This window comes from Gigantopelta aegis, chromosome 8, assembly GCF_016097555.1.
Source record: "Gigantopelta aegis isolate Gae_Host chromosome 8, Gae_host_genome, whole genome shotgun sequence".
NCBI classification, from domain to species: domain Eukaryota; kingdom Metazoa; phylum Mollusca; class Gastropoda; order Neomphalida; family Peltospiridae; genus Gigantopelta; species Gigantopelta aegis.
The window spans coordinates 19,545,658-19,558,564 of NC_054706.1; the positions used below are offsets into that span (position 1 = coordinate 19,545,658).

Sequence of the window (12,907 nt, forward strand, 5' to 3'; positions counted from 1 at the left end):
ATTTTTGCATTATTTTAAGAATTATTTTGCATTGTATTATGCATAGTATGGAAGGTAGCGTGCGTTCAGGGGAGGGGTTTCGGGTTCGACCTCCCCTCCACTTTTTCAAGCAAATTTTCTTTTTTTGTTTTCAATACATTTTCCGGAGGAGCATGTCTCGACCCTCCCCTCACCCCCCACCCTCCGCATACACTTCGCTCACGAGTCTAGACCCGCCCTTGCTAAAATCCCTGCACACGCGACTGGACAGCTATAAGTCACCTCATTGAAATAGTTTTATATTATTAAGTGAGGTTATGGAAGATCTGATATTGCATCATTTTGACAGACCGACCTCAGTGGAGTCGTGGTTAGGCAATCGGTCTACAGGCTGGTAGGTACTGGGTTCGGATCCCAGTCGAGGCATGGAATTTTTAATCCAGATACCGACTCCAAACCCTGAGTGAGTGCTCTGCAAGGCTCAATGGGTAGGTGTAAACCACTTGCACTGATCAGTGATCCATAACTGGTTCAACAAAGGCCATGGTTTGTGCTATCCTGCCTGTGGGAAGCGCAAATAAAAGATCCCTTGCTGCTAATCGGAAAGAGTAGCCCATGTAGTGACGACAGCGGGTTTCCTCTCAAACTCTGTGTGGTCCTTAACCATACGTCTGACGCCATATAACCGTAAATAAAATGTGTTGAGTGTGTCGTTAAATAAAACATTTCTTTCTTTCTTTCATTTTGACAGGTGACTGCTAATACAAACCAAACTTACAAATTCAATATGCTATGGGAAAATGCATATAAAAGATCCCTTGCTACTTTTTTCAATTCTCTGTGTGGTGGCAGCAGGTTTCCTCTCACTCTTGAAGACGCCCTCAGGTGTTGAAATAACCATGTTGCATGGACGCCAAATAGCCATAGTTTAAAATGTACTACAGTGTCTTCAAACACACATCCCTTTCATTCATACATTCTAATTACCTTCTTTCTAAAAAAAAAGATAAAAATTGTCACTATTTTTTTCATTATTATTTTATTTATTAATTAATCCCAGAAAGAAATACATGTATGGTAGTGTCAGGGTTGGGGCCCTGATATCACTACCTTACAATCATGTTATAGGCTAGATTTCCTGCATAATATATAAATATATAATATATACAAGTATATATATTTAGCCAAAACAAATTAGCAATTTGGAAAATGTGCTTAAATAAAAGAAAACTTGTGACTTACAAAATGAAATCAGACACTGGATTTAATTGAGGCATCATTTGTAAGTATAAGTAACAGGAGATTTTCAATACAAAATGAAATGTGTGACTGTCACATCGTTAAATGGTGCTTGCATGGGGTTCCATACAAGAACATCTGAAAACTGTGTCAAAAATTTCTCATTTGGAACACATATATTATGGTTTAAATCTGCCTGCTGCATGGAACTAGTCAAAAATGTCTCCAAGCAGAGGTCAGGGTGGCCATCCTGGATTTTGAATCGGCCCGAAAAATAACACTTGGTCAGGACCATAAGAGGATTATTTAGAACACATTTGGTTGAATTCGGTCTGCTGGAACTGCAGAAGTCAAAAATGTCTCAATCAATCAGGGTAGCCATCTTGGAGTTTGAATTGGCCTGAAGATTAACAACACTTGGTGAAGGCCATGAGCGGATCATTTGGACCATGCTTGGTTAAAACCTGCCTGGTGGAACTGCAGAAAAAGTCCAAAATGTGAAACACTGATGGTCATCAGAAGCCACACCATCATGAGCTTACAATATATAAAACACTACAATTATGATATAAATACTACTTACTAATAGTACTTTTAATAGTTGTTTTTTGGGTGGTTTTTTAATTTATAGTAGAAAAGAATTACATGTATGTATTGACTGAAAAAGTAGGCTAATCACTAACAAAATAAAAGTTAACGAATTGTAAAAAAGCTGTCAACACATTTGCTTTAGGTGTCTACAATACCACAAAATGTAAATTAAAAACAAAATAGAACAGTTAAACTTTGTAACATAACAGAAGCTATAAACATGTATGCATGAAGGAAAGATTAGTGCAAATGTTGTCAGTGAAAAAAATCTGCTGCATGTATATTAGTGAATGAATGCAATACAAGTTTCAATGAAATTTACACAAAGAATATTACATACATACAGACATATATAAGGCTAAACAAAATGCATTCAAACATATTTTAAAATAAGATTTGTCTGCAATTATTTTTAGGTTCATGCAAATATGAACCTCCAAAAATACTGTAACACACGTTATGACTGACCTGCTATGCTACGTTGGCTTTTTGTTTGGTTAATACTAGCTTGCATGAACTAAAAAATAATTACAGTGATTTGAAAGGTAAGACATAAATAACTATGGCATGACTGATGACAAATATAATTGTAAAATTTAAATTAATTTATGATTTATTGATATTTTGGACTGCACATTCAAATTTTAATTTTCCCTATATTTTATTTAGACCATAAATTTCAATATTGCACGGTAAATTTTCTGTCCTGAGTCAAGTCCCTGGCTATCCAGAGACAGGACCCGGGATAGACATGCTCGAAACCTTAGTGGTATATGAGCATGTTAAAATTAGCCATCACCATCACCCATCAATTGTTAACCAACTAGAATTTCAAAAGTATTCATGCCATGATTCAGAATTATAACGACTATACATTCATCATACTACACATTTAGACTATTTAACGACAACATTGAGGTTTCCCTCAGTAGCTTAAGACACCTTCAACCAATAAGGTTTCTTTCAGTTTGTTACCAAGCTTTTACCTTAGTCTGATGTTACATTTATGAGCATATAAGAGTGATATGCGTTTTAAACGTACTTACTTGGTACCTTACCAAATATGTCATTAAAGGATACATTTTATGTGACTTAAATTAGGACCCATTTAACTTGACCATCCTCTAGCCCTGTGTGTCTCTGTAAGTGTGTGTCTCTGTATGTCTGTGTGTGTGTGTGTGTGTGTCAGGGCTAGAGCTTACACAATTGTAATTTTTAGACAAGAAAATAGTAACCAAGGTCTTTATCTTAATATTAAAAGGCATAGAGTTTCTGCATACCAGTTCAGTGTTATGAGAGAACTCCAAAAAATAAAGTAAAAAAATAAAGGTCTGTGACATCAGATTAGAAAAACTAGATTGTGTGTGTATTAAAGAGACAGTATTTAACAACTCTTCAATCAGTTAACATTTCAAATTGGATTGTTTTTAATACTATAGTATGCTCTAATGAATATATAAACAGGACTATAGAGGACACTTGTATTTTAAGGTCCATATATTACTGAACATAAAATACAGATATTTGTGTACCCTTATCCTCTATATAACATTTGAAAGGCTAAAACTGCTTCCCTAATCATCATCTAATATTATACATTTGAGTATATAATGCTAGCTGTAAGTTAGTTACCAACATCTATGAAGTGTAAGAGAAAAACTGGCCATGACTGCTTGCATTTAATTTATGAATAAATTATACAAACTGTTTGAAATTGTTATCAAAATATTGACAAACACCCTTCCCCCATAATATTTTTGTAATGCATTTGATGATCAATAGAACCAATAGACCGTTATGCAACTGTTGAACGACCCCACATGTACTGTAAGAATGATGTGCAGCAGTAAGACAATTCATGTGTACGTTCTATTCTAAATGGTTAAATAATAAAGATTGCAACTTTAAGGTAACTTTTTCAAAACTCTCATCAATAAATAAGAAAAGTTATTTATTTATTAAGAGTTTAGTGTGCATAACAATCATAGTTTGCAATTAATTATATGTAATGATCAGTTTCAGTAATAATAGCCTGGTGCATATGTCTTTTTTAATAGTCTTACTTCATTTTGTTTTTAATCCATGCTGAAGCTTTTAAATATACACAGAGATGCTGCGCTTAATCCTTAGATATCTGGAAGGTCAAAAAGTGTCCTGATGGTTTTCTTGATAGGCTCATAGTCATCAGCATAACCCTCTGAAGTCTTCCCACATTCCAGTATTTTCCAGCCTTTACTTGATCGAGACACACAGCACATGATCACAGCTCTTTTTTGAACGCTACCTGCTAGCTTTGTCTCACAAAGGTTATCTTCAGGTGCTCGTGCATCATAGAACTTCAAACTTAGGTCAGGAAATGCCTTGATGCTTTCATAATTCCAGCCACTCAATGTGAAGAATAAATGAGTGACATGCGGTGGTAGCTGCTGCAGAGAAACCTCTATGGTGTGATGTCCGACCTTGTTGAAGTCGTCCATTTTGTCTCCTGTATGGGTGACGACTCCCTTGCAGACTGTGGTTTCTGCCTGATGTTCTGGATGGAAATCGTAAACCTTAAGAAACTGTTTGCCTTTGTATACAAGACAAGATGCATCAAGAAAGTCTCTGTATCTTCTAAGTACACACCAGTCATATGGCACATTGACAATATAAAAGGCTGCACGATCTCCAACTGCTCTAGTTTGCAAGGTTTGTTCCTTAGGACCATGCGAACCTTCATAGTAGTAACGCTCTGGATATCCCCAGTGTAGATCAAAGATGACGTGGTCCAAGTTAGATGGAATATCAAACAGTGTCACTGCAAGATAGATGGTGGAGTTGGCTGCTATGTTGTGGTCAGCAAGCTTTGAAAAACCACCGCTATTTGCATACATCTGTAACATACAAAGCAGTATTAGTGAAAAATCCATTATCCCTCTCATCTTGAACAGCTCCCCAGAGAACCGTGTTAGCCTACCATGTTTCAGAAGATGTCAGTCAGAACTTTAGTATGAAATAGATTATGAAACTTTCAACAATTTGGATAAAAACAAAAGAGAATTAAAAAAAAAAATCTTTCTCCAATTTATTTTGGTGATAATCCACAGAATCACTTTTAGAATGATTTGATAAAGGACATAATAGGAGGTAGACTTTAATTTTCAATGATAATTTCAATTTGTTTTTTTAATTATTACAAATTTCGAAATCTTCTAAAGCTAGACCACAGAACATTTTCTTTAGGATCTAATTTTTCGTGATTCATGGTTCAAGTTTCAGAGATGGCTACACAATTCTAAAATGTTAAATTATAAGATACATGTATTGCTAATCAATACATTTGATACTATAGCAGCAGTTGCTAATCAAATGTTTGAAGACAAAATGTTCCCTGCAAGACAGTTCCAGCAAAAATGCTCATTGTGGCTTGAAACTCAATGACAGCTGTTGTAGGGATGTTTGTAATACCTTAAATCACTTTTGCTAGATAGTGACATCCATCATCTAGTGTAGCAACCACCTTGTTTTGGTAATAACTGGTGAAAACTAAATTACGTTTTACAATGTGTTAATCTCCATGTTAAAAACTTCTATGTATCTTTGCCATTTTTTGACCACAAAAGGACCTCATCCTATAAAAGAATGAATGAATGAATGAATGAATGAATGTTTAACGACACCCCAGCACGAAAAATACATCGGCTATTGGGTGTCAAACTATGGTAATGGGGAAAACAAAGTGATGATCAACATCAATATAAAAATTCAACAGTTAAATTAAAACACAGTGTAAAGGACTGTGTAAAAATTCAAATATCACAGATAGATATACTTAAAATTTAGAATAAAATTCAGTATCACGTAAAAATTGTAAAATACGTTCTGGATGGAATCGAAATAATTCCATCACATTACTTTGGCCAAAAATATCTTTTCGAGTTTCATGAAGATGCTTACACTCCACCAACATCCTATAAAGAGGGCGAGATGTAGCCCAGTGGTAAAGTGGTCGGTTTGGGATTGATCCCCGTCAGTGGGCCAATTGGGCTATTTCTCGCTCCAGCCAGTGCACCACGACTGGTACATCAAAAGCTGTGTTATGTGCTATCCTGTCTATGGGATGGTGTATATAAAAGATTCCTTGCTGCTAATCGAAAATAGTAGCCCATGAAGTGACAGCAGGTTTCCTCTCTAAATATCTGTGTGGTCCTTAACCATATATGTCCGACGCCATATAACCGTAAATAAAATGTGTTGAGTGCATCGTTAAATAAACCATTTCATTCATCCTATAAAGCAGTCAGCAACTTGTAATACTCAATGATTGTGAAAACATCAAAGTTCATCGTGATATAAGAAAACATCTACTTGAATCTTGACAAAGTATTGTCAATAATAATACCTTCATAACAATGTTTTGTAGAGTTTTATAAAGGTTATTTTATATTAAATATGGATACATTTTCAGGCCCTTGGAAGTTTGAAGTTTGTGGGGCAGTAGCTATTTAGTGTTAGCCTGAAATGCTATTTTCCAGCATCTGGAGAACAAAATGGCAATGTTTTAAATGATAATTTCTCACAAGATTGATTACCGTCAATGAATTTTAAGTCACTATAAGTGCCTCACAAGTGCTATGCCAAAGTTTGTAATACATGTATGTACGGTCGGAATCCACTGCTGCCTTATCCCTGTCTGTGGGACTGTGCTTATAAAAGATCCCTTGCTACTAATGGAAAAATGTAGCAGGTTTCCTCTCTCAAACTATATATTATGTCAAACTTACCAAATGGTTGACATCCAATAGCCGATGACTAATAAATCATTGTACTCTTGTGGTGTAGTTAAACAAAATTTGTTTATCAGGAGTAGCATATATGTGGCAGCAGTGAGGTCTGTCTGTCTGTCTGTCTGTCTGTCTGTCTGTCTCTCTCTCTCTCTCTCTCTCTCTCTCTCTCTCTCTCTCTCTCTCTCTCTGTGTTTCTGGCTCTGTCTCTATTCATCTCTCTGTATGTCTCTCTGTCTTGTCTCTGTCTTTCTCATTTGTTTATCTCTGTCCACAGTAAAAAAACCAAAATACTGCGGTCAATTGCAGGGGTTGGTTAGGGTTTGTGTTAGGTGTTTCCTATTCTTGGAACTTGTTTTTCTTTTAAAAACATATATTTAGCAAATAAAGAGTAAGAAAAAATAATGTGGTCGAAAACATGCAAGTAGTATTTCATTTCCATATCAATTCTATCATGTTAGGAAGTCTAGCAAAACATATTGCATTGTTGAGCTATCACTCAATGCATATGATAAACTTATAAACATTAAAAAAGTTAAAAGTTTACTCAAGCACACATCACAACACCTACATGTATGTGAAAGGTTTATTATTAAACAATCAACAGTTGGAGACATTCAAGAAAGGAGACATATAAGGCCGAGTAAGAAAAGAACACTTGCTGAAACAAACGGCAGAGTACAACAATGGATTTTGCATCATTGCAAACCCACGAAAACAGGACACCTCTGAAAAATGGACATCCTTGATAGGCTTTTGAACAGTAATTAATTTAAAATATACCTGCAATTCAACATCCTTGTATATCAACTGCTGTTTCTTTATATCATGGCCAAGCTTGGTTTTAATTTGTTCTTTCAGTTGAAAGACTGTCATCTCAGGGTTGAAAGGAAGAGTGATGCTGTCTCCATTCAGAACAGCGATTCTGATCATCCTAGTGCAGGAATCCTCTGACACGAACTGAGCCGAGTATTCACACGGGTACTCTTTAAACATCTCGGCCAGCGTGTATTCCAGTAGTTTGATGACGTCTCCATCAGCGGGGACCGGCTGGTCACACCCGGGATGTGGACATACACCGGTCTTCTTGCATGTTGAAACCACGCACTGAAACGAGAGAACACTTGAATAAAATATATGGTAACTAAATTTGTGAATGTTACTTCTATTACGGTCTCATTTAATTTATTGATTTATGTTGCCGAGTACATTACATGGTATGTTTCTCCACAGACAATTTGTCTCTGGTAAATTTTTTCCACTCGTAATTAATTCATAAAAAACCCCCCAAAAAACAAATTAATAATACAGACTGTTCAAGCAATAATATGGTTGGTTAATTTGTTTAGTACATTTCATCCAAGGACAATTAAAGGTGCTATTTCAAACCTACATGATGGCAGCCTCCAGCCAAAATTATTTAACTTTTGCTTTGAAATGTAAGCATTATATATTATTATATCTGCAGCTACACATGTATACCTGTAAAACATTACAACAAACTACATGCAAATAAGTTCATTTACTGGTAGAAAAACATTACTTGAGACTTTTTGCTCAGCTGATAGTTCTCGTGTGAGGCAATTTTGTTGAGTTTTTCATCTCTAGTGGTCACGAGAAAAATATCGATCATGTTTGATATTTTTGGCTATGCATGGCAAAAATCTCACTGTGTGCGGGCTACATGAGCTGTCAGCTGAGCTGAATTTACTAACTGACCAATGGAAACACAAACATTGCGTCAGAGTGATGTCATCGCTACAGTCGTAAGCAAACTAGTTCAGCACTTACCTCATCGTGTGCAGTGAAATTGTTATGAGCTAACAGCAAAGCAAAATGTCTCAACTTTTTGCTCAGCTGATAGCTCTCGTCTGTGGTATGCTGTACTGGAAAATCTTTAATGGACAACCCATGGTATTGGGCATATTACATTTTTAGTCGAGGTGAACACAGATATTGTAGACTTTGCTGACTTCGTGCAAAACATCAGTCTCTCATAGCACTATCTATAGTCCAATGCCAGATTTAGGTCTCACTACACCGATGTCATCTGCCATTGTAACCCATGTTAAATTTCCCAACTTCAAATGAAGTTGGCACTAACAACATACACCATTGTGAACATACATTATATAAGCATTTATTTTCACTCCAAAACTGAGAACATTTCCGTGTCAGTTTTTTACTATATGACCGCATCTGGCTGTAGTACTGGTCCGAACAGGTGGTTCATTAACCGTTTCACTCTGCTGTCTCTTGCAATATACACCCATGTCCCAAAAGGTCAATGCACAATATTACAAAATAACATGGGAAAAATACAGCCAGAAGGCTTACCATTAAACATACATATTGTTTCAATTCTTCACTATTTCCTATAAGTGAATATGTAAACCATAACGTGTCACAATTAGGAACTATAGTGGACCGTGATGAATGAACTCTCACCCGGAAGTAAACTGTGTAGCGAGACCAGATTTTGTCAAACTTGGTTTGAAGTCAATTTGATAATTTGGGTCATTTACCAGGGTTGAAAATAAAAATGAAAATTGTGGTTGCCAGTAGGACCAGTTGAAGAAAAATCTTACTGACCCTTCTCAAATTCAACTAGCCCTATTATCACATTGAAATTTAACTGCACAGCCAAAATCGAACCTAGAATGTTTGTTTTTTTGTTGAATAATAACCATGTGCTCACTGTATATAGTCCATTTGTATCAAAAGACAGGCCTTGGTGACGCAGTGGTTAATCCATCAGACTACAGGCTGGTAGGTACAGGGTTCGCAGCCCAGTACCAGCTCCAACCCAGAGCGAGTTTTTAAGGGCTCAATGGGTAGGTGTAAAGCTACTACACCCTCTTCTCTCTCACTAACCACTAACCAAAATAACAACTAACCCACTGCCCTGGACAGACAGCCCAGATAGCTGAGGTATGTGCACAGGACAGTGTGCTTGAACCTTAATTGGATATAAGCATAAAATAAGTTGAAATGAAATGTATCAAAAGAAAACCGACGAATTGGCGTTTAACTTCATAATTAATCCAGTTAAAATTCATATAAGAACATGTTATTAAGTTTTAAACCATTACCAACAGGAAAAAAAAAAATAATAATAAAATATAAAAAAATCCAGTATAAATAAAAATGTTAGTTTACAAAGTACCATTAAATTATACATATTAAATATCATTTTTAATATGGGGTGAAGGCAAAATGCTAGAACAGCCAAGGTATGCTGCTTGACTTGTATTGTGTAGAACTGTATGTGCTTTAGTGAACTAGTCTGGGAGTGGCAGTCCTCTTTGTGGCAATGCAAGAGGGATGCAATAAACTTTGTGGCGGTACAAGAAGGGTGGCATTCCCAGTAAATGATTTCCTCGGGAGTGGCTTTTCTCCTATAGACGACGCACTTAATAAAGATCCATGGAATCATCCACTATTCGACTGCTTTGTGCAGAGATATGGCCCCTATCATGTATTACAGTTTTGTCATTCAGATTACCTTGGATGATTAATTGCCTTAAAAGTGTATAAAAAAAAATAGTTAACCTACATTTGTATGCAGTTTGATAGTAATTTGTAACTAATGTTTGTTTTAATTTACACTGAACTTTTACCCCCAATAAGATGTTATTGGCGATGGTATGGGTTTAAAACTTAATAACATCATATAAAACATATCACATTGTTACACCTTGGTCATCACACAATAGATGGCCATCAAACAAACAGCTACTACATGGTAATATATGACCGTTTAAAAAAGTTTGGTAGTTCTGATATAAGGAACGTACAAAGAAGCTAATTATCTAGTTAGTTCATTAAAAATATTAGTTTTCATCAATTGTTGCTATGGGCAACAACAATTTCATAGTGAAGTGTTGAAATCCTGTTTTTTCTGCATTAGTTCTGCTTGACGATCAACACATTATTAAATTATTAATAGTGGATACAAATTCTACTTTGATAGTGTTAAACACATACGCCAAATGCCAACACGCTCGCTCATAGTGCACCAAGGTTGGCATCTACGTTCCGTTTTTTAAAATTTTGACATTTAATGGACCTCCGATGTTTACAAGTCTAATGGCCAAAACAAGCGTGCAGTTTCCGCCCAATTTTCAGGCGGAATCGATACAATCATGGAATTAATTATTTTGTGGCGAAAAATGATATGTACCAACACATATAAACACTTACTGTATAAAGAAAACCTTCCGAGTTAAGTTTCACATATAAATAGACAGTTTGTCCAAATAGTAATCCTGCATTAATCCAATTTTCAGTTACAAACAAAATCTCAAATATTCCTGCGGGCCATTGTAAGCAAATTTAAAATGTGATTAACATATGTTGGCAAAATAGGATTATTTTGGTTTCTTCCACAATGGACGATATTAAATGGAACATCACATTTAATAATATTAATAATATGGAGAAAACTTGGAGTGTTTTCTCTTTTATAGATACATTACCTATCCTCAACAAGTGCACCTCCCCCCCCCCAACAGCCAATGGGATGGCCTAAAATTCTTCACTGTATGCTCCCTGTAGTTCCGGTCATGTGACTTCAACTTCCTTCTTTTTCCATGAGTGCATCAACGGAGAACAGGAAGTGGGGAGGCTCAGGCGGGAATAAATCCTTGAGGACAGGTAATGTATCTATAAAAGAGAAAACACTTCAAGTTTTCTCCATTTCTTTTCAACATTACCTGTCCTCAACAAGTGCAGCATTCAACAGATGGTGGTGGGTAATGAGATCCGCAGATGCACCTGTTACCTCCCCAAGACCGGATGGAGTCTGACAAGTGGAAGAATTTGGCCAACCATTGTAAGATGCCCGTCACAAACCCATGCAGGTAATGTTAGTAACAACAACCAGAAAAGGCGGCATCCGTCATTAGTGGCAAGGATGACTCCTAAAAACACATGGAACAGGAGTCAATAAGCCACATCATGCTAGTTCTGATAAGTAGAAAGACGGAACTACTAAGGATGCAGGTATTAGGTAACCTCCCAACGTATTGGAGTGTTAGTAAAAACAAGCAACAACATAGTATGGGTGCATCCATCAGAACACTGAACTGAACAATCCCCTGAGTGTTTTCTGTCCAGTACACCAAAGAAATGTTAGTCCAGTTAGAAAACATGTAGCTGAGTGCAGTGCAAGGCAAATGTTATCCAGACAAAAGTTCCAGCACCAGTGCATGTTAAAAGTGCAAAGAACAAAAATCTTAGCAAGTCCTCACCTGTTGATTCAATAGACATCTCAGTGTGCAGTCTAAAGTCAACAGCAGCTCAACAATGACAAGGACGGCTAGTATTCACCAAAGTCTGCGCAGCCACGACAGGTCCCAGATGATGGATGCCCTCAACATCTTTGGTAGAGACATCCTGCAAGCAGTAGTTAGCGAAGATGGAGTCTGTTGCCCAAAAACAACCAGTAAGTATGTGCTGAATGGGTGTGCTACAGTGTAGGGACAAGGTGGTGGCCAGTGCATGCAATTCATGTGGATTGGAAACTGAAGTTCCAGCTTAAACCCCTTGATCATCTTCAGTATCTCAGGGATGGTAGACAGCTTTGTAGTAGTGGCTGGATCACGAACAGTAGCAACCACAGACGTGTACACTGCTTCAGAGACGTACGAAGATACAGCAGGAAGTCTGCAAGACGAGGCACCGGAATAGTCTGAGGTCGGAGTTTCTGCCGGATGCACCATCGGTGGAAACACAGCCATCAGACATTATATGCAGCAGTAGTAGACGAACGATGAGCCTTCAAAATAGCCGTAAAAGTCTTGGAAGAAAACCCCTTCTTCGTCAAGCCCTTGGTGATAATGTCCATGCGTGCAGCCGGAACAAGCGATGATGTGGATGGTATAACCTTGATGTGGGATGCCACAGCAGATGATCCCAATCTGGTAGAGGTAGAGGATGTGGATTGGCAAGCCTGATGAGGTCTGGAAATCACATTCTCTGAAATTTCTGCAACACCTTGGGCAGCAGGATTGGAGCCAGAAATGCATAAGCATCCATCTGATTTCAGCTGATGGCCAAGGCATCTAGATCTATGGCGTCTGGATCTGGGACTGGCAACATGTAGACTCGAAGCTGATGGTTGAACCATGTGGCAAACAAATCAATGTTTGGTGTCCAAAGACGGTTGCAAACCCATCAAAAGGCCTCCGGATGCAACATCCATTCAGTTGACTGCGGAGATGACGGACGGGATAGACCGTCTGCCAGGACATTGGATACCCCCGGAATGTGTCAAGCATGGATCTGCAGTGGAATGCTGTGCACCAGGTCGTATAGGTGAAACGTCATGTGGA

The 12,907-nt window shown here is 37.3% G+C and overlaps 1 protein-coding gene across 1 annotated transcript in view; it reads right to left on the minus strand.

The window, feature by feature from the left end:
• Positions 1–1,005: 1,005 nt before the first annotated feature.
• Positions 1,006–12,907, minus strand: part of LOC121378819 — a 32,403-nt gene continuing 20,501 nt past the window's right edge. Inside the window, exons 3-4 of the mRNA XM_041507147.1 lie at positions 7,356–7,679; positions 1,006–4,682 (exon numbers count right to left, since the gene is read on the minus strand). Of these exons, the coding sequence (XP_041363081.1) occupies positions 3,936–4,682; positions 7,356–7,679 (1,071 nt within the window). The 3' untranslated portion in view covers positions 1,006–3,935. The remainder of the gene's footprint in view (positions 4,683–7,355; positions 7,680–12,907) is intronic.